This window comes from Hylobates moloch, unplaced genomic scaffold (assembly GCF_009828535.3).
Source record: "Hylobates moloch isolate HMO894 unplaced genomic scaffold, HMol_V3 SCAFFOLD_20, whole genome shotgun sequence".
Classification (NCBI taxonomy): Eukaryota; Metazoa; Chordata; class Mammalia; order Primates; family Hylobatidae; genus Hylobates; species Hylobates moloch.
Window position 1 is genome coordinate 30688201 of NW_026652295.1, and position 23357 is coordinate 30711557.

Sequence of the window (23357 nt, forward strand, 5' to 3'; positions counted from 1 at the left end):
CACAAATGGCAGATAAAAACTTAATATGCAAAAACACATAAAACTGGGTAAGACAAAGGGCAAACCACCAGTTTGAAAAGCAATTAAATCACAGGAGAGAAAATTCAAAATACCATTAAACTTATGAAAAAATGTTCAGTCTCGCTAGTAGTCAGGAAAATACAATTAAAGGAACAGTTAGATATCACTTTTCTCAATAGACAAAGATTAAAAATAGCTACCGCTTCCAGCACCAGTGCAAGTATGGGGAAGATAGGACTCTCATATATTCCTATAGGAATGTGAATTATTACAAATTTGGGGAAAAGGAATTAGGTAATATCTATTAACATTAAAATACACATTTCTTTTGATCTGGCAGTTCTACTTCTGGAAATCTGTCCTAGAGAAATAAAATCCTGATCACATATAGAGATGTTTATTGCAGTATTATTTGGCAATGGCAGAATCATTTAGCCAAAGGCAAAAGGTTGGAAACAAGCTAAATGTCTATCTTTAAGGAAATGGTTGAATAAGCAGTAATTCATTCACACTACTGGATGCTATGCTATTAAAACGTTAGATTGATGTGTTGTCCATGATGTATTGTTAGACGAAGAAGACAAGTTGCAAAATTATGTTTATAGTTTGACCCCATTTTTAGAAAAAAATTCCTACATATACTCATATTTGCATATATTTTTATATAAACATAGATTAAGATGTGGAGAGATTCATAGAAAATTAACACTGTGAGTTTTTAATTTTTGAAGAGAGAAACTTAATAAAGATTTGAATAGAAAATTTATTGAGACCTAGCTTACAATGTGTATAATCTGTAGTGTGGCATCTCAGGTTTGACTTCCCAGTCTTGGCAAGTGCTCAGGCTTCTGGATGATGATAGATAAGAGTGTCTTTATTCCTGAAACGCTAGGATTACAGGCTTGTATTTCTTCGAAACCACAATTGGAACTTCTCAAGTAGAGTGTAGGAACACTAGTTGTTTTTTTTCTATTCCTGATTGTTTTTAAGGGGGAGAGTAAAGGAATCTCATCAAATATAAAACTGAATATTTTGATCAATTTTTCAGCTTATTCTTTTATTCCTTTGGATCCTGTTTTTTCCTTCTATATCTTGTCCCCTTTCCCAGTTCCCTGTATTCACTTCCTTGATATGTCAGTTATAACCTAGGGTGAGAGATATTTAGGGGAAAATGGGAAATTGCATTTTTTTCTTTTTATTTTTTGCGACAGAGTCTCACTCTGTCGCCCAGGCTGGAGTGCAGTGGCATGATGTCGGCTCACCGTAACCTCTGCCTCCTGGGTTCAAGCAATTCTCCTGCCTCAGCCTCCTGAATAGCTGGGACTACAGGTGTGTACCACCACGCCTGGCTAATTTTTGTATTTTTAGTAGAGACGGGGTTTCCCCATGTTGGCCAGGCTGGTCTTGAACCCCTGACCTCATGATCTACCCGCCTCGGCCTCCCAAAGTGTGAGCCACCACACCCAGCCAGGAAATTGCATTTTTAATGCACTACTAACTCAGGGAGTCTTTAATTGGGATAGCTGCATTAACTGATTTTACATAAATTGTTTGTTTCCTAATATTTTGTGTTTCTCACTCAGCTTCATTATCTCTAAACTCACTTTTCTGCTTTTCTTTCCTATGTTCTGCTCCTAAATGAAAAATGACTAATTGAGTTGACTTCCATTCCATTCTGTGAACAGGACATTTGACATTTGTATTAGTTTATTTGCAAAACAAAATTTACTATTGATTTCTTAAGGTAAATTTCACATTCCTACTTTTATATTGCCACTATCTTAGAAGTACATATTTATGTGTTTTCTTAAAATTTTCATCATTTTGTTAAACATGGTGTCATTTTGATAGCTTGTCCTTTTTCCCTTCCTTTTTTTGGGGTCCTTTAAGATTTCCACATCTGTATCTTTACAAGAGGGTTAACAATTGCTTTAAATTTGTCAGTGTTTCAGTGGCCTTTATTTTTTTTAAATTTATTTTGTTTGTTTGTTTGTTTGTTTGTTTTTTTGTTTTGTTTTTTTTTGTTTTGTTTTGTTTTTTTATTATACTTTAGGTTTTAGGGTATATGTGCACAATGTGCAGGTTTGTTACATATGTATCCATGTGTCATGTTGATTTCCTGCACCCATTAGCTCGTCATTTAGCATTAGGTATATCTCCTAATGCTGTCCCCGCCCCCCCCACCCCCCACCCCACAACAGTACCCGGAATGTGACGTTCCCCTTCCTGTGTCCATGAGTTCTCATTGTTCAATTCCCACCTATGAGTGAGAACATGCGGTGTTTGGTTTTTTGTCCTTGCGATAGTTTACTGAGAATGATGTTTTCCAGTTTCATCCATGTCCCTACAAAGGACACGAACTCATCATTTTTTATGGCTGCATAGTATTCCATGGTGTATATGTGCCACATTTTCTTAATCCAGTCTATTGTTGTTGGACATTTGGGTTGGTTCCAAGTCTTTGCTATTGTGAATAGTGCCACAATAAACATACGTGTGCATGTGTCTTTATAGCAGCATGATTTATACTCCTTTGGGTATATACCCAGTAATTGGATTTAGAAAATGGTCCACAAAATTTTTATAGTTGGAGTATTCTATTGTATGATTTACTTGCCTTCAAAGACCTAATGGGAGTGCAAATGTTTTGACCCCAAGTTAGAAGTTATGGAGAAGATACCGGGAGGTTTCTATAGATCTATCTCTTCTGAATTCTTGCTTCAGTGGGACATACACACAGATATGGAGTCAGCTGAGCTGGGTTGCTGAAGCCTATCTACTGTTTTTTAGTAATTGCCTTGACAGGGTCCCTGCTTCTTACCAGAAATCTGAGAGAAGTTGCATTAGTCATACCCTTCTAAAACCTAGTAGTGGCTGGGCACAGTGGCTCACGCCTGTAATCTCAGCACTTTGGGGGGCTGAGGCGGTGGATCACCTGAGGTCAGGAGTTTGAGACCAGCCTGGACAACATGGTGAAACCCCGTCTCTACTAAAAAATACACAAATTAGCTGGGCTTGGTGGTGCACTCCTGTAATCCCAGCTACTCAGGAGGCTGAGGCATGAGAATCACTTGAACCCAGGAGGAGGAGGTTGCAATGAGCCAAGATCATGCCACTGCACTCCAGCCTGGGTGAAGAGTGAGGAAAAACAAACAAGCAAACAACCTACTAGTTAGCTGTCAGATGGACCAGAGGGGCTATAGAAAAAATGACATGAGAATGATGAAAATCTAATACTTTTAACTATGTGAAAATCTTTCTGGTCAAAAATTTTCCCCGATAACAGCATAATGTGTGTAAAAGATATGCCAACGAAGGCTGGTAAAATCTCTAAATGTGTATTTTCCACAGATGACAAAAGCAACTTACAATATTAAAATCCATGTTTAATATCTGTCTTCTATCCTCTTCCCTCTCACTCTCTCTCTCTCTCTGGCAACTCAGTTTTGCTAAACCTACGCAGCTCATCAAAGACCTGAGGGTTCTGTGACTTCTAAAATTAACATAGGCTTCCATACCTGTGGCAGGGCTGTGAGAACACATTAGATAGCCATACAGTGGATTAGATTGTGCTAGAAATTATGGAGATACTCTTTTAAGGTTGTGGTTTGTGGGCGGCAAGCCACCCAGGCGCCGAGGCAAGAGACCAAGGACACGAGCTGTTCCAGTATAATAAAATATAAAACAAGAATAGTTATACCAGATATAGATCTTAGATATGATTATATATATCATTAATCATTAGTTTGCAGCAATTACTCTTTATTCCAATACTATAATAATCCTCGCTCTATAATCATAACCTAGGAAAAACCAGGCCATACAGAGATAGGAGCTGAGGGGACATAGTGAGGTGTGACCAGAAGACAAGAGTGCGAGCCTTCTGTTATGCCCAGACAGGGCCACCAGAAGGGCTCCTTGGTCTAGTGGTGACGCCAGTGTCTGGGAAGACGCCTGTTGCCAGGTGGACCAAGGTCTAGCGGTAGCCTCAGTGTCAAGGAAAAACACCGGCTACTTAGTGGACCGGGAAAGGGAGTCTCCCTTTCCCTGGGGGAGTTTAGAGAAGACTCTACTCCTCCACCTCTTGTGGAGGGCCTGACATCAGTCAGGTTTGCCCGCAGTTATCCGGAGGCCTAACCGTCTCCCTGTGATGCTGTGCTTCAGTGGTCATGCTCCTAGTCCGCCTTCATGTTCCATCCTGTACACCTGGCTTAGCCTTCTAGACAGCAGTAGTAAATTAGTGAAAGTACTAGAAGTCTCTGATATGCAGAAATAATGGCATAAGCTGCTTTTCTCTCTGTCTCCTCTCCCTCTGTGCCTCGGCTGCCAGACAGGGAAGGGCCCCCTGTCCAGTGGACACGTGACCCACGTGACCTTACCTATCATTGGAGATGACTCACACTCTTTACCCTGCCCCTTTTGCTTTGTATCCAATAAATAACAGCGCAGCCAGACATTCAAGGCCACTACCGGTCTCCGCGCATTGGTGATAGTGGTCCCCCGGGCCCAGCTGTCTTTTATCTCTTTGTCTTGTGTCTTTATTTCTACACTCTCTCGTCTCTGCACATGGGGAGAGACCCACCGACCCTGTGGGGCTGGTCCCTACAGTGGTTGGGTAGCCTGAAACATTTATGAAACATTTTACACTTTGGGCAGAGACTAATGTCTGGTTTCTCTCCTTTTTTCATCAAACGTCTCCAAAGAATAGCATATCAGTATGAAAAGGTTCCTTGGAAGACATCTAGTTAGTCCAAAGAATTTGATAACTAGAATTATAGACTCTCAGGAAGTCTATTTGGAAGGGACCATAAAGATAACTTATTCCAATTACTCAGCTGTTTCTTGAGAGTCTCCTCTATGGCATTCTCACTGAATGAGCCTTAAACTCTTGCTTAAACTCTTTGGGCCTCCACTTCTCCTTATTACTAAGATAAAATTTGTTACTTTGTATATTCCATTCACTGATCTCATTTCTTTGGGGCTATACAAATTATTCTAATCCCTTATGAACTTTCACTATTTGAAAGTAATTCTCATTGTTTCCTCATATTTGTCTTCCCAGGGGAATTCTGCAACTTCCTGCACACTTAAGTCTTTCTCTCCTGAAGGCATTTAGTTTATCCACATCCTATGATTGGACTAAATGTAATATTCAGGGTGTGGGCTAACCAGCGCAGTATTGAACAGTATAAAAATAAAATTTCTAAAAATGATTATTTTAAAATAGACTAAATTAACTATTTTGGATGTTTGAAAGGCACATCCCACAACTACTTACTTGTATCTCTATATTCTTCCTGCTTACCTTCCTTCTCCTAGCTACCTTTCTTTGGAAAGTGCTCTTATGAAACTGGAAATCATCATTCTCAGTAAACTATCGCAAGGACAAAAAACCAAACACCGCATGTTCTCACTCATAGATGGGAATTGAACAATGAGAACACATGGACACAGGAAGAAGAACATCACACTCCGGGGACTGTTGTGGGGTGGGGGGAGGGGGGAGGGATAGCATTAGGAGATATACCTAATGCTAAATGACGAGTTAATGGGTGCAGCACACCAACATGGCACATGTATACATATGTAACAAACCTGCACACTGTGCACATGTACCCTAAAACTTAAAGTATAATAATAATAATAAAAAAAAGAAAAAAAAAGAAAAAAAAAAGTTCATTAGTCATCTCCAAATAGCAACTACAGTGTTCTTTCAGTCCTTATTTTCCTTGAAGTCTCAGTCATTTTTTTCTCAAAACTCTAATCTTCCTTAATTATAGGAACATTCCACTATACAGGTTTTTCTTCTATCTTCCTATCCCTTAGTTAAATTTCCTCAATATGTTACGTATAACAAACTCAGTCCTTGGACTTCTGCTTTTGTTAGTCCTGTACTTTCTCCTTTGAAGAACTCACTCATTGCTTCTATTGTTACCTGTACTCAGCTAATTCCAGATATCTCTTAAATGACAAATGTTATTGCTTATCCCCTTAAAACAACAATTTGTTGTTCCCTCCCTGTCCCCCAAATTAGTTCCTAGTTTGTTTGTTACCTAGTTTCAAAAGTTTCGAAACCATTGTTTTTTTCACTTTTCCTTACTCCTATGCAGTCAGTCATCATGAAGTAATGATTCTTCTTTGAATTTTTTTCTATTTATTCTCTTTCCATTACTTACTCCAAGTACTTCTTAATTATATTTACTACCTATGATGTTTCTTTTTTTAATCTTATTTTTCACAATCACATGATACAACCTTATTTTTAAAATGATACAACCTTATTCATTTCACTCTGTGTCTCAAACATTGTAGAATACTTCCAGCTGCCTGAAGAGTAAAATATAAATTCCTGGCTTGTTTTTCAAATCCCTTTATATTCTCCTTTTCAAAATTATATCCCAGGGTGCCTCCCATGAGTCTGCTGTAACAGCAAAATTGCCTACTGCACCTGGAGCATGACACAACAGCCTTTAACCCTTTGCCTTTCTTTTACTCTTTGTAATTCACTCAGCAGATCAACATCTTATCCATCTGCTGTGACATTGTATACCACTACTCCCTTCCCCATGAAGTTACCACCTCTACTTTCTCATCCCGCAATGGATTATATTGTCCATCTAAACTATTTTTTGTAACTTAGATTTTACTTAAAAAATTGCCATGTATACATATATCACTATATATGTTATAAGCTACTTGATTGCAGGAGCTCTGACTTGTGTTTTTCTGTACACCCCTTATTGCTAGACCAGTGCCTTGCAAACATTAGGCCTGCCATGAGGAGTTACTGGTTGATTCGTTGGAAAGGCTATCATAGACATACTTGTCAAAGGAAATTACTGTATATTTCTTTAGTTAAAATGTTTTATTTCAGAAAGTATCCAGTCTTTCTTGACGGAATCATATATGTCTTAACTTATAAAACAAATATTTGGAAACTGAAGTTTGTGGCTAGGAGATTAAAAATGGTGAAACTTCTGAAGAGCAGAAACTGTGATATGAAGATGAAAGGGATTTCATAATTATAATCTGCTTAGGCAATGGCTGGGATATGGTTTGTATCTGGAGGATGGGAATCATAATAATCACTTGTCTTATGGGCCTTTGAAAAATTTACCCTTACTCTTCCACTTTTTTGTTGTACTTCCTTCCTTTACTTGCCTTTGCCCTTTTCGAGTCTTTTGATTTTTCTGATTCTCTCTTTCCTTTAACTTTGTCCTTTCCTTTGTCACCTTTTTTGTTTTTATCACCTTTTTCTTTTTTATTTGGATCTTTCTCTGCATCTCTCTCCTTTTCTTTATCATTATTTCCTTTATCCTCAAAACTCTCCTTCTTTTCTTGGGCTTCCTGTCCTTTTAGTACACCTGACTCACTCTTCTTTACTTGGGATTCCAGTGTTTCTGGTACACTCACTTCAGTGTTCTTTACTTGGGATTCTGGTCCTTTCAGTACACCAGCCTCACTCTTCTTTTCTTGGACCTCCTGTTCCTTTGGCACATCTGCCTCACTCTTCTCTACTTGGCCTTCTTGTCCTTTTGGTACCTTCAACTCACTCTTCTCTACCTGGGCTTCCTGTCCTTCCAGTACAACTGACTCACTCTTTTTTACCTGGGCTTCCTGTCCCTTTGGGACACCCGATTCACTCTTCTTTACTTGGAATTCCTGTCTTCTTGGCACACCCATCTCACTCTTCTCTACCTGGGCTTCCTGTCCTTTCAGTACAATCAACCCACTCTTCATTACCTGGGCTTCTTGTCTTTTTGGGACACCTGACTCACTCTTCTTTACTTGGGACTCCTGTCCTCTTGGTACACCCGACACACTTTTCTTTATTTGGGCTCCCTGTCCTTGTGGTACACTCATCTCACTGATTTTTAATTGGGTTTCCTGGCTTTTTGGTATTCCAGCGTCACTGTCTACCTTGACCTCCATTCCTGTTTTGTCTTTCTCTAAATCAGTGCCTTTTCCTTCTCTTTCTGGCTCCTTTATGTGTGCTGATTTCAAGGATTCAACAGAATTCATAAATATGATGTCATTCTTTAGTGCTTCCTTGTTTTCTTCTCGGCTATTCTGAGACCTTGCAGTGCCTCCACATTTTAGAATCTGGATTTTGGAACAAGATTTTTTTGCAAGTTCTTCATCCATGTAACCTGTTAGTATAACTGAGCATACAACAAAAGGGCATAATTTAGATATCAAGTATTTTCTCTTTATTTCTATTTTTTTCCCCTTGATACTGGTTCCTTTTTTTGTCTTAAAACTGACAAACTGAAATTTTTCTGAATCTCAAGTTGTCTAAAATGATGGTTCTCTATACATAAAATTATAAAAGTATCGATAAAATTCTGGACTATTTTCAATAATTTGGAGGATTAATGGGAGAAAAGGTAAAATGTACTGTAAATGAACTGACATTTGTTCAGTGGATTATGGCTAATGAATAATGCTTAGTGGCTAACAGAGGATGTATTCTGAAAAGAAATAGAATTTATTTTAAGGAAAAATTGTGGGAGGAAGCAATAATTATATTTCTCAAGACAGAAAAAGGAAACTCAAAAATGCTTTCCATACTGAATAAAAGCATATCTTATTATGCAAAAGTAATAACAGTACTAGCTGATAATTATCAAGTGCTTACCACATACCAAGTACTCACTGCTCTAAGCACTTTATGTATTAAATCATTTGATACAACAACCAGGTAGGGTATTATTAACCTCATTTTACAGATGAAGAAACTGAGGCACAGAATGCTCAAATGAATATGAATAAGGTTATGTAATCAGTAGGTGGTGGAGCTGGGATTTGCACCTGAGTAGTCAGACTCCAGTGTTCAGTTTTGATCATTACTGTAGACTACTTCTTGCAATATCTGCAAACTCTGCAAAAATTTCAGGTCCCTTGATCGTGTTCAGGTAAATCAGCTGTTACGTCTCAATTCCTGTGTGATTTAACAAACCTGAATTTATTGGCTTCTGCTAGGTATTTTTTATTTCCTTTTTTTTTTTTTTTTTTTAAGTAATATGGTTTCCTGAATTAAGTAAAAGAAATATCTGAGCCACCAAGGAGTTGTGTGGGTTCTTGCCATGGAGCAGAGATGACTTGCTTTGAGAAAATCTAGTATTTAATATTTACTATAGTAGAAAGAATACTGAATATAAAAGCTGAATCAGAAGACTTGGGCTGGCGGCAGTGGCTCACACTTGTAATCCCAGCACCTTGGGAGGCCGAAGTGGGCGGATCACTTGAGGTTGGGAGTTGGAGACCAGCCTGGCCAACATGATGAAACCTGATCTCTACTAAAAATACAAAAATTAGCCAGGCATGGTGGCACACACCTGTAACCCCAGCTACTCATGAGGCTGAGGCAGGAGAATCGCTTGAACCCGGGAGGCAGGGGTTGTAGTGAGCTGGGATTGCACCACTGCACTCCAGTCTAGGTGACAGAGCGATACTCCATCTCAAAAAAAAAAAAGAAGACTTAGGTTTACTATTCCTGCTAGTTGGGTTTAATGGGTTTATTAAGGTAAATCAGTTAATCCTCAAAGATTCATTGTTTTTATATTTAGTTTGATCTGCTCAGTTTGTAGAGTTACTAAATATTGTAGACAAATGTTAAAGTAACATAGCCTTTGGAGACAGACTGGTTCAAATCCTGCCTCCACACCTGCCTAGCTGGGTAACCTTTGGCAAACTTTACTTTCTGTCTGTAAAATGGGGGCAATAGTAGTAGCTACCTCAAAGAGGTGTTATGAGATTAAATAATGTTATCTAAATAAAAGCACTTGGTACAGTGCATGGGACATAATAAGTAGTCAATAAATATTGGCCGTTACTACTTCCCAATGAGATAGTACAGGAAAAAACTCTCTAATTCAATCAAGACAAGGCATTCTTAGTTTCCAACAAATAATTTACAGGAGTGGTTAATTGTATTACAGGAAAATTTTTTTTTTTTTTTTGAGACAGAGTTTCGCTCTTGTTGCCCAGGCTGGAGTGCAATGGCACGATCTCGGCTCGCTGCAAACTTCACCTCCCGAGTTCAAGGGATTCTCCTGCCTCAGCCTCCCAAGTAGCTGGGATTACAGGCATGCGCCACCGCACCCGGCTAATTTTGTATTTTTAGTAGAGATGGGGTTTCTCCATGTTGGTCAGGCTGGTCTTGAACTCCTGACCTCAGGTGATCCGCCTGCCTCGGCCTCCCAAAGTGCTGGGATTACAGGCATGAGCCACCACACCCAGCCAATTACAGGAAAATTTCTTGCTTAAAAATGAATTATTGGACTTTTCGTTTTTTACATTTAGGGTTTGATGTTTGAAAAATTGGCATACACGTAACTTCAGAATTTTATCAATTATAAAAATGAGGCACACCTGTATTAGATAAGAAACTAATTATAAATCAAAAGAGTTGTTGTAGTTCAGTGTTTTCTTTTATTATTTTCAGCTGTTGACATCCAAATAAAAATAACATTAGGAAAATTGCAGTAATGTTTTCTGAACCTTTTTGTATATGTCCCCACCTAGAGTTCGTCATTAAAATATGCTTACTGACATTTTATTCCAGACAATTTTCAGTTTCCTAATGAAAATCAGTGGTAATATATTTCAAGCATTGCTAAATTGAGAAAAATAGTTCAGAATATTTTGATCTTCGACAGTGCTACTAGTGGACACTGTTTTATTTTGTTTTGTTTAGGGGTATGGTGGTGTAGAATGGTAAGATCGTGCTCCACTGAAGCTTCTAACCTTAAGAATTTCATGGAATGTACTCCTCACATAAGCTGATTTTCCTTAGGCTATGAATATTTTTAGTTTTACTATCCCTTGGGGGTAATTATTTGCTACTGTGTGTAATACCTCATGACTCATTTTAACCTGAATTTACCTTCTAAATTATACAGGCTTTGTAAACCAAAATTAAGTATTATAGGATTTCCTGAAGCACCCAGTGTTTATTGTAGCTACGCCTTTCCTAATTTCACAGAATTAAAAAACTTTTTATTCTTTCTCCCACTACACTGAAAAATATCTCTAGTTACTTCTAATAGAATCTTCATACCCTTATTTTAATATATTTGCTGTCATCTTTTAAATCTTGAATTTAATTAACATAGATTAGATTTACAAGATTTATTTTTGAGGAATCCAGCTATCCCATAAAGTGAGGTTCACTTTTATTTCAACTTTGCATTGCAGAAGTAAGCCACAAATCATTATTCCACCACATTCTAAGTTCTTTTCTTCCTTCTCCCAGATTTCAAGATAGTTCATACATCTTTTCCTTCTCTTGGACCTCATAATCATCCAACACGTACAGTGTAAATCTTCATAATATAAAGACTTGGAAGCCCTGGCTGCAAGTACATTTATTGCAGGCAGTAGCCCATACTACAAAATTTTAATACAATCAAAAGATTTAATCAAGACTTTGGGGATCATCATAATATATTCAAGCTGATTAAAAAGTAATTATTAAAATTTTTTAATTGGATTAATTTTTGTTAAAGCTAAAAGATATCATGAAATAGCTATCACATTAACAATTCTATCTAAATGATACTTAACGTAGAAAATAAAATGTGGGCTTTATTAGGAAACTAATCTTAGGTTCTTAATCCAGCGGTTGTCAGGGAGAGCACAATTGGATCTAGACTGTAAAAGATCTATTTAGTATCAGAGGGATGAATCATTATAGTTCTCAGGCTGTGAATTACATTTTAAAAGATCATATACTTATTAGTTGAATGAGGAGGTGAGAAATAAGAGACTCAGTTTGCTGGGATGATGATGTCTTAAACCTTTCTTTGAACATTGAATTAAACCTTAACCTCCTTTTTCTAAAAATACCAACTGGGGCCAGATGCAGTGGCTCACACCTGTAATCCTAGCACTTTGGGAGGCTGAGATGGGAGGATCACCTGAGGCCAGGAGTTTGAGGCCAGCCTGGGCAACATAGTGAGACCCCCATCTCTATTTTTTAAAAGAAATGGAAAAAAATCAATTGGGAAAAATGTGTTTGAAAGATTATATCAATAAGAATATATCTTTTACAAAAAATTTTTTGAAAGATTAAACAGCTTTTTCTCTGGCAACTTAAAAAATTAGTATTCATTAAAAATTTATTACCTCTGGGAAGAGACTTGGCCTGTGATCCCTTCTCAGAGCCCTTGTATTAGTCAGGGTTCTTCTGAGTCAAGCTGACATACAACATCAATCATCAGAGCCCACCCTTTTTTTTTTTTTTGTAAGAGAAACTCACAAGATCACAGTCCTATCACTTTTTCTATGTGAGGAGAGCATTTGAGGGATGTTGGCGCATTATGATTATTCTGAATGCATACCGTTTCTTGTACCATGAATCAAAAGAAATTAATTTCCCCGGCTGGGTGCAGTGGCTCACGCCTGTAATCCCAGCACTTTGGGATGCTGAGGCGGGCGGATCACCTGAGGTCAGGAGTTCGAGACCAGCCTGACCAACATAGTGAAACCCTGTCTCTAGTAAAAATACAAAATTAGCTGGGCATGGTGGCACACGCCTGTAATCCCAGCTACTTGGGAGGCTGAGGCAGGAGAATCACTTGAACCTGTGAGGCAGAGGTTGCAGTGAGGCAAGATCGCACCATTGCACTCCAGCCTGGGTGACAAGAACGAAACTTTGTCAAAAAAAAAAAAAAAAAAGAAATTAATTGCCCCTTTCAGCTTCATCTCCCTGCCTTCCTTTCCCTCCAAACCCACTCTCTTTCTAGTGTGAACTGAGAAAGAAGAATGAGGCTTAAACATGATTAAATATAAGGACATATTTTGTGTTTGTGTCAGTGTTTGGAATGTTTGAAATGCTTGAAACATGTCTCACTAGGTTTAAGTCTTATTTGCTTCTTTTGATCATATATTTACAGAATTAAACAAAAGTTATTACTCTACTTTGTTTTGTATGGTTTCCTTGCTTGAAGAGCTGAGCCATATATTAAGTAATCCTAATAGAGATAAAACTGAATCCAGAAAACAGTTAAAAAAGTCAAACATTGATTTAAATGCGGTCTTCTATTTTTAAAAGGACCCTTTTGTGTACATTTAGTTATCCAGCTTTTCTGTAGATGTATATCTGTATTTACAAACATTCCATAAAGTTTCATGACTAATCACAAAAAATGCCTTTGTGATTCAGTATAGGAGGCAATGTGTTAGTATGGGAAGAGTGGGAAAAGTGTGTATTTTGGAGATAGGACATCTTGGGTTTAAATCCTGACACCAATGTTTACCAACTCTTTAACCTTGGGTAAATACCTGAGTTAGTTTCCTAATCTGTAAAATGGGGAATAATAATAGCTACCAGGCAGGGATATGGTAAGAATAAGAGATGCTACTTTTGTAAGCGCCTAGCACAGTGCACAATACATAGTCAATGCTCAATACCTACTGTCTTTCAAAGGTAGTTATTTAGAAGGCAACAGAAAGGAGATGGTATTTTGTTTTTAACTAGTTTTTTCCCCCATTAATATGATTCAGAGGGACTTCACCTATAACTAAAAAAGAGTTCTAAATTCCTAGCAAATAACTAATGGAATTCAGAAACCAATCTTCCTTTCATTATGTTTTCCTGAGAATCAGGGAGGAGATTCTTTTTCAGAGCCTAGAAGATGGCCAGAGATTGTGGCACCCTTTCATATGAGCTTCATCTTCTCTACAGCAATCTCTTAAATTGTAGTTATTTAAAAACTTGGGGCCCGGCACAGTTGCTCACACCTGCACTCCCAGAACTTTGGGAGGCTGAGGCAGGAGGATCACTTGAGCCCAGGAATTCAAGACCAACCTGGGCAACATAGTGAGATCCTGTCTCAAAAAGAAAAGTGGAGGCGGGGGGGAGCCTTGGAAGTTTCTGGAAGATAGGAACATTCAAATTGGCCTTAGAAGCACAGGCCTCTATTTTGGGAGTGGAAACAGACAGGTCACAAAAGAATTAAAAGCAATGTAAAATACCAGAGTTGAGAATAGATATGGAACTTACCCACAGGAGTCAGTGCTAAAAACAAAACACAAAAGAAAGATCAGTGAGGATTTTCTAACTCAAGAGAAACTCACCTTCCAATAGTATCCTTCCTAGGTGAATTTAGAAACAGGACTTGGAGGGAGCATAAAACTCTGTTTCATCCTCAGGAGTGTTGCTGGCCAATGCTCCATATCCCACTCCACACAGAGGGTTATCTTTAGGATGCCATTTAATTAATATAGGGATTCGAAATCTTGGGTAGGTAATATCAATTCTACTGAAATACAAACTATTGCATTTCCTGCCTTTCTTCGTTCTTTGGTAAGTCTTTCATATGTCTTCTGCAAAACAGTTTTTTGCTCACTGTTCTGGTCAGTTTGAAAAATGTGTATTGTTGGTCAATTACCAAAATCACATCTTGTCCTGACACATATTCTTTTTGTCAATCTTAGAGGATTTTCTTTTTTAGTAAAAATTATTAGTTGCCAGATTATAGCACAGAGGAAATAGGCTCTGTTCTGATAGATTAGCTGGGAATATATGCTACCAATAATCTTTGGTAGTAAATAACTAGAATCAAACACAAGACCATTATACTTTGTTACAAAAGGAAAATAAGAAGAATTAAAATTGAAATATGAGGAAATCTCTTATTGAAGAAATATTGACTGCTGTAAGGTAGAGGAACTTGTAATACAAGAACATTTGGGAAAAAGAACTTAAAGGTCCTAGGCACAGAAATAGATAAGGCAAGAAAATGATCCAAACTTACTGATTTTTCCAGAACTGTCCACTGAAAGAGACAAAGGCAAACACATCAGTAGGTACTGGGCTTTCCCTTCTTCCCAGTCCTCAAGCCTCTGCATTGAGTGGGATCTGTGTCATTAACAACTAAATTTCATTTATTTAAATGTGGAGAAACTTCATTTCCCTTCCCCCTTCTCTTTGCCTGGTGTAGTTTAAAAAGACCTTGTGATAAGCTACTTTAAATCAACTTTACTTATCATTGATCATTAGCAATTTTGTCTAGAATGTCAAGATTACAATTTATAAAATATAGGACATATAATGGTCTTGCTTAGAAGATGTGTGCTAACATTATTTTTTGACATTGTTTGATACGAATTTTTTTTTAATATATTTTTTTGAGATGGTCTCAGTCTCCCAGGCTGCAGTGTGGTGGCATGAACATGGCTCACTGCAGCTTCCACTTCCGGGGTTCAAGCGATCCTCCAGTTTCAGCCTCCTGAGTAGCTGGGACTACAGGTGTGTGCTACCACACTCAGCTAATTTTTGTATGTTTTTGTAGAGACGGAGTTTCATCATGTTGCCCAGGCTGGTGTGGAACCCTGAGCTTAAGCAATCCACCTGCCTTGGCTTCCCAAAGTGCTGGGATTACAGGTGTAAGCCACCATGCCTGGCCTGGTACGAAATATTTAAGATACAGTTGTTACCAAGTACTGAAATATAGGTCTACCTCTTGTGTTGATGTTACTTGATAAACCTAACATAGAAAATAGGCTGGTGCAGTGGCTCATGCCTGTAATCCCAGCACTTTGGAAGGCTATGAGGCAGGCGGATGGCTTGAGCCTAGGAGTTCAAGACCAGCCTGGGCAACATAATGAGACCCCCATCTCTGGAAAAAAATAGAAAAAATTAGCTGGGTATGGTGGCAAGCACCTGTAGTCCCAGCTGCTTGGAAAGCTGAGGTGGGAGGATTGCTTAGGAAGTCAAGGCTGCGGTGGGCCATGATCACACCAGTGCACTCTAGCCTGGGTGAGTGAAACTCTGTCTTAAAAAAAAAAAAAGCACAGAATAATAAGAAAGCATGAAATTGTAAGACACATAATACCAGGATTGTTTACCAGAGATACATATGTGGAGTTAGGGTATTTAAACCATAGAATGGGGGTTGGCAAAATACAGCCCATGGAATAAATCTAGTATGTTGGCTATTTTTGCATGTCCTGTGGGGTAAGAATGGATTTTACATATTTAAATAGTTGAAATAATAATAATAATAATAATAATAATAATAATATTTTGTGGCACCTGAAAATTGTATGAAATTCAAATTTCAATGTCTAAAATAGTATTTTATTGGGACATATCCATGCTCATTCTTTTATATATTGTCTATGACTGTTTTTGTGCTACAACAGCAGAGTTGAGTAGTTGTGACAGAGACTTTAAGGTTTATAAAATTTAAAATATTTGGCTGGGCATGGTGGCTTATACCTGTAATCCCAGCACTTTAGGAGGCTAAGGCAAGGGGATCGTTTGAGGCCAGGACTTTGAGACCAGCCTAGGCAACATAGCAAGACTCAGTTTCCACAAAAAATAAAAAAAAGTTAGCCAAGCATGTTGGCACACATCTGTAGTCCCAGCTACTCAGGAGGCTGAGGCAGGAGAATTGCTTGAGCCCAGGAGTGGAGGTTGTAGTGAGCTATGATCATACCACTGCACTCCAGGCTAGGTGACAGAGCAAGACCCTGTCTCAGAACAAAACAAAACCAAAAACACCAAACAAACCAAAAAACACAAAAACCCAACAAACAAAAACAAACACAAAACATTAAAAATATTTATAGAAAAAATTTGCTCACCCCAGCCCTACAAGAAACTAATGTATTAAAAATATATTAGGAACTTACTAGTGTGAACTTGAGGTATTCCTGAAAATCAAAACAAGAAAATAGGTTAATGGTAGCATTTTTGGGACAGAAATACAGTTCTTTCCTACTCCCAATTCCCTAGTTCTTTTTTCTAGGGTACCATAAAGACTTCTAGCAGAATACAATGAAATATGATGAGACAACAGATCCCTTAGTGTGTTATAAGAACCTGACAGTTTTTACCACCTTTATGTGGTCCAACTTATTGTTGTCTCTCTAATTGAGCTCTCTGCTCTCACGCTTGCCTCCCAGTCAGTTCCCAGTACAGCAGTTAGCGGGACCCTTTTAAAGTGCCAGCAAGACTGCTGCTTAAGAGCCACCAATGGTTCCCCATCTTGGTTTAACAAAAGTCAAAATCACAACAGTGGCTTTCAAAGATGGCCCTGGAAGATCTGTCCCTCCAAATCTCTCTTATAGCTTCTTTTTATGTCACTTTTCATTCTGTTCCAGCTATATGGTACTTGCTGTCTTGCTTTTCCTCAAATAGTCTGGAAATGTTCCTACCCTAGGGTGGTTTACTTGTTGTCTTCTCTGATTGAAATATTCCCCCCTCAGATATTGCCTGGCTAATTCTCTCACCTATTTCATGTTCCGTCTAGTAGTTATAGCAATTGCTGAGAATGAAGCATTAAACTTTCCAACTGTAGTTGTGGGTTTTTGTGTTTCTCTTCAGTTCTAGTAGGTGTTTTTTTTTTTTTTTCCAGTGTGTTTTGAAGCACTGTTGTTTGGTGCATACATATGTAGGATTTCTATATCTTCTTGATGCATTGATATTTTTATCATGATATAATGTCCCTCTTTTGTCCCTGGTAAATTTCTTTGCATTGAGGTCCACTTTACGTGATATTAATGTAGCCACTTCTGCCTTTTTTTTTTTTTGAAAAAAATTAATGTTTCATGGCATATATTTTTCATTCTTTTTACTTTTATTGTTAAATTTGAAGTGACTTTCTTGTAGATAGGATATAGTTAGGTCATGTTTTTAGTGTACTCTGGTAATCTTTTAAAAAATTTGGTGTATTTAGACCTACACAAAATAAATTTGTGTGATTTGCCTGATTGTTATGAGAGGCAAGTCCCAATTCTTTCAAGGAGGGGAAGTCAGAAAAGGCTTAATCTCTGCAGCAGTAGTGCTCCAAGTTTAGATGTAATAAACTTTATGGAGGAAAAGGCAAAGATCAATCTTTCTTTTTTATCTTGAATTCTATTTTAGTGTTTTCTCTGTTTGCATTTTGCAGTCTGTCCCTTCTTCTACTCCCATTTGCTACCTCTTCTCATTTTTATTATTTCTACCTTTTATCTTTTGGAGTTTCGTCTTGTGACCCTGTGGCTTCAGACTGTGATACAAACTTCTTAGTGTATTATTTCCATGGTCTTCCCAGCATATTTTTCCAGCATTATTTCCTCTTGCTTCTCTTTTGCAACTTAACTCTCTAAGCAGAAGAACAACTTGTTTTTAGTCCTTTCTATGTGGTTTCTTGTTTCTGTGGGCCTTTGATTTATTTAAAAGACAAAGACAGGAAGGAAGAAGAAAGAACGAGCAAACGGACAAAAGAAAGAAAGACCCAAACTAAACCAAAATAGAAACCAAAAACAACAAAAGTGTCAGTGCAAATAAAGGAATCGAGATGCTACAAAAGACCAGAGGAAACTGAGAAAAACAGTAGGAGCTTACTGGTTGCTATTGGACCAATTGCTAAAAATAAAATAAAACAAATCAGTTTTTTTAAAATTATGTACTGAGTTCCTATTGAAAATCCACTTGGAACACCAGAAAACAGACCTTTGGGAAACATTAAATCTTCTAGGAATATGCTATCTCTTATTAAGTCAATTTTAACTCCACTTTAATAACTTAAATATCCAGGCTATTTTGAATGGCATGTATGATGGGTTATATGAGTGAAGGCCACTTTTTCTAATGAAATAAAATATTTTTTAAACATTCTTAAATTAGGTCACATTCTTTCAGGAGACTGGCTAATAGTTAAAGGTTACTAATTTACGTTATCTCTTCATCGTCTTTTTTGTCTTTTCATGTTTTCCTTTCAAATCTCTACCATTATACTAGCTGTCATTGTATTATTCTTTTACAGTACAGAAAGTTTATTTGTAATTAAAATGTAGTTGAGTTTAGCACCTTTTCTTTTTCTTTTCAGTTTTTATGAGAATTTAAAACTCTTCAAGAGTTATTTTAAGTTTTGCTTCTTTTACTTTTTTTCCTATTTCAGTCTCTAATCTCAAAATATCTGTTCTCTTCTTCACCGTTCATTGTATTCTCCTTCTAGATTTCTAAGTTTACTTACTCCTTGCCTTACTGTGGCAGGGCGGGTCTCACTAACGCAGGCCTCCATAACAACTGTTTCAGCACTGACTGAGTGGTTAAGGTAAATATTAAAAGCTGATAGAGCCAGGCTGGAATGTAACAAGCCCATCAAGAGTTTGCCTAGGCCTCTCCTGGGCCCTGAAGCATGACAAGATTATGAAGGAATTCTTAACAGGACCCGTTTAGGATTAAAACAAGTTTATTAGGGAGTCTGAAGAAACTCCCCAGGCCTCCACAAACAAGTTTATTGGGGGTCTTCTGAAGGAACTCCATAAACCTCCATGATTTAGCAGGAGACAAGACAAGGGTAATCACCCCAGCACCTAGACCCATTTAGATTAAGTAAATTTTCTGAAGCTCTAGAGGAAAGTCTTCAGGACTCACATCTTAGTCATAGATTAGAAGAAGTTTATCACTTACGTCTTTAGATGAATGCACACTTACACGTAGACATATAGCTTAGAAGGTATATCGGCTCTGGAAAACTTTGTAATTTTGAGTTGGTCTGGCAAAAATTTCCAGGCCTTCTCTCTGTACCTACTTATATAAATAAAAACTGTCTTATTTCTCAGTTCATCTGCATCTCGTTATTGGGCCATGAAGAAAAGCAGCCCGATTCTCCTACCTCAGCCTCCGAAGTAACTGGGATTACAGGTGTGCGCCACCACACCCAGCTAATTCTTGTATTTTTAGTAGAGAGGGGGTTTTGCCATGTTGGCCAGGCTGGTCTCGAACTCCTGACCTCAGGTGATCCACCTGCCTCGGCCTCCCAAAGTGCTGGGATTACAGGCATGAGCCACCGAGCCTGGCCAGGTCATATGTTTTTTTAAAGGTCTGTATTGTCAATAAAAACTGGAGGCAAATTGGGACTGAGAAACATTTTTCTTTTCTTTTTTAAGTTGCAGTGCTTGCAAGCAAGTCCTGTCTTCAGAAGAACTGGCTCACTTAATAAGAGACGTAGCAGGAATTTAAGGGGCATAATCTATAAAGTTAGTCAGTTTGCCGATTATTCTCATTGGTGGAAAAATAATTCTCCATCATAATTATATATTGGCAAGGGTCATAACACATTTGTATGACAGTGAAACAGCAAAATAACTAACATGAACTCTTTTTTTGTTTAAAGGACCTTTACCCATTCCTGCATGTAAGTTAGGACAATTTTAGAACACTGAGATAAAATGCAAAAACAGCAATCATGTAATTTTTGAAACTAACTGTGCGACTAAGGGGGAATTATGTAAACAACTAATTATGTTTTGTTAAAGATTTACGGGAGCATTGTGACCTGACCAAGGGCAAAGACGTTCCCAACCTCCTCTGACTCTTGCTAGCACCCAGATCTCTGTGTTCCTCAGTCATCTCTTGATTCTAACTCCTGCGCATAGTTTCCCATATCCCCCCTCCCACAGAAACCCCCAGCCAGCCTGAAAGACATTAGAAGGATGATGGTACTTTAGAATGCTGGTTCTCCACCTTCTTGGTTTACTGACTCTCCAATGTAATCTGCTTTTCATCCCACCAACCCTTGTCTCTCATATCTGGCTTTTCAGCTGCAAGCAGCCAAACCTGGGTTTGGTTACTTACATTTATATGTATCAATATTGTAAAAATCAGCACTAAAATTGTTTCCATTAGAAAGCCAGCAATGTAAAACATATGAACTTAAGCCTTTATTTTAGGTTCCAGGGCTAAATGGAACTATTATTCAATTTAAGAACATATAAGGCTAGTTGTCTGTCCCTCCGTCCCTCCCTCCTTCTCTCCTTCCCTTCCTTCTGGTTTTCTTTCCTTCTTTTTTCACCTGCTGCCATCCTCAGTTTATCTCATGATACAAGGTTTTTCTGACGTCATGTTTAATGTCAAATGCTCAGGCAAAATGGATGATTTGGCTAGGCTAACAAAGTATTCATTTTGCAGTATTTCCATTTTTTTAGTGCATTTTCTTATGATTTTGAGGAAATTTTGCGGTCTCTCTACATTTCGATTTTGTTCCTTGTATTGTTAGTGCTTTTCCTTTTCTTTAATTTTGTTTCAAAATAATCAAAATTATTTTGTTGATTATTTTTAAATACTTTTAATTTCATTAATTTTTGCCTAATAAAAGTAGGACATTTTTATTATTGTGTCCTACTTTTGAGATTTTTCCTTTTTTAATCATCTGGAGCTCATGTTTTGTTCATCTATTTTTATTAATGAATAATTTCTGTTAAAACCATTTACCCTAATAATTTCTCTCTAAATGATATTTTGGCTGTATCCTAAGTGTTTTGATAAGTATTGATTTTATACTCACTTATTTCTATATATTCTGTAATTTCTCTCACAATTTTGTTTGTAACCTGTGGATTATTTGGATGTATGCTTTTTTGTTTCTAAATATGTATGTTAATATTTTTTGTTATTTATTTCTATTTTGTTGCCTTGTGCTCAGAAGATGTGATTTATATTATGTTGAAGTGTACTTTGAAATTAGTTGAGGCTTGCTCTAGTTGAAGGAATTGGTGGTCAAGTTAATAACTTTTCCATCTGTGCTTGCTGGGTGGAATGTTCAGTGTACATTACTAGATAAAGCTTTCTAAAATTATGTCAAAGCCTCTCTAGCCTTACTAATTTTTGTCTGTTTTATTTATTTATTTTATGAGAGAAATGTTATTAAAATATCTTTAGTTACAGATGTCTTTGCTATTTTGTCAGCTTTTGTTTTATGTATTTCAAAGGCTATGCTATAAGCTCACAACTTTCACTTATATTTTATCTGATATTTGCACAATTATATCAAGTTTTGTTTTGTTGTTAATTGCCTGTTTTTTTTTTTGAGACAGAATTTCACTCTTGTCACTCAGGCTGGAGTGCAATGGTGCAATCTCGGTTCACCGCAACCTCTGCCTCCTAGGTTCAAGTGACTCTCCGGCCTCAGCCTCCCAAGTAGCTGGGATGACAAGCATGTGCCACCATGCCTGGCTAATTTTGTATTTTTAGTAGAGACGGGGTTTCACCATGTTGGCCAGGCAAGTCTGGAACTCCTGACCTCAAGTGATCTACCCGCCTTGGCCTCCCAAAGTGCTGGAATTACAGGCATGAGCCACTGCACCCGGCCAATTGCCTGGTATGTTTTAAAATTCCTTCATTTAAATTTTTCTGTGTGTCACCTTATTTTAGGTATATTTCTTAATAGAGTTTAGCTATTTTTCTTTTTAAAAAAAATTTTTTTTATTATACTTTAAGTTCTAGGGTACATGTGCACAATGTGCAGGTTTGTTACATATGTATACATGTGCCATGTTGGTGTGCTGCACCCATTAACTCATCATTTACATTAGGTATATCTCCTAATGCTATCCCTCCCCGCTCCCCTACCCCACAACAGGCCCTGGTGTGTGATGTTCCCCTTCCTGTGTCCAAGTGTTCTCATTGTTCAGTTCCCACCTGTGAGTGACAACATGCAGTGTTTGGTTTTTTTGTCCTGAGTTTAGCTATATTTCTTATTTTTTTTACTGGAAGATAGAAAAATTAAAAGAAATTTAACTTTTAATTACATCTGAGAGTTTCTAGCTTTTAATATGTGAGTTTAATCTACTCTTGTATAATATTGTGCTAAGCAACATATTTAGACTTTTTTAACCCTCATTTTAAAAAATTTGCTTTTTATTTGCTTTCTCTTTTTCTTTTTTCTAGCTTTCTTGTGGACTAATATAGTTTTCTTTCTTCTTTTTATTTTCCCTATGGGTTCAGAAGGTGTATGTCACATTTCTATTATATTAATAGTTGTCTTTTATTTTTGCCATAAATATTCAAATGTATATATTTAGTAAGATGAAAAGTTAATCAGTACATCTGACCTTTTGTCAAATTACCTTAGTTCATAATCATTAGCCTTGTCTCTAAGGTTTTTTTTCCTAATGCTTTAGGCCTACTCATTTTAAAGCACACTAATATATTTCTCCTTCACTCTCTCCTTCTTCTTCCTGCTTTTTTTTGTGTTTTGACAGGGTCTCGCTCCTAGGCTGGAGTGCAGTGGCATGATCACGGCTCACTGCCGCTTTGACCTCCCAGGCTCGAGCAATCCTGCCACCTCAGCCTACTGAGTAGCTGGGATGACAGGCATGCACCACTACACTCAGCTGATGTTTGCATTTTTTGTAGAGACAGGATTTCACCATGGTGCCCAGCCTGGTCTCCAACTCCTGAGCTCAAGCAATCCACCTGCCCTGGCCTCCCAAAGTGCAGGGCTTATAGGCGTGAACCACTGTGCTCAGCCTCTTTCTGCTTCTTTTCCTTCTCCTTCTCTTCCTTCTCTTTTTTTTCTTTATAGTCAACATTTTAGATTTACTATCATCTTTTG

The 23357-nt window shown here is 37.6% G+C and overlaps 1 protein-coding gene across 2 annotated transcripts in view; it reads right to left on the minus strand.

Annotated features, from left to right (window-relative positions):
• Positions 1–6867: 6867 nt before the first annotated feature.
• Positions 6868–23357, minus strand: part of TSBP1 (testis expressed basic protein 1) — an 81485-nt gene continuing 64995 nt past the window's right edge. For both annotated transcript variants that reach the window (XM_058432563.1, XM_032141364.2), the window contains 4 exons: positions 16666–16686; positions 14784–14804; positions 14030–14044; positions 6868–8183 (listed from right to left, as the gene is read on the minus strand). In XM_058432563.1, coding sequence (XP_058288546.1) covers positions 7141–8183; positions 14030–14044; positions 14784–14804; positions 16666–16686 — 1100 coding nt within the window. In that variant the 3' untranslated portion in view covers positions 6868–7140. The remainder of the gene's footprint in view (positions 8184–14029; positions 14045–14783; positions 14805–16665; positions 16687–23357) is intronic.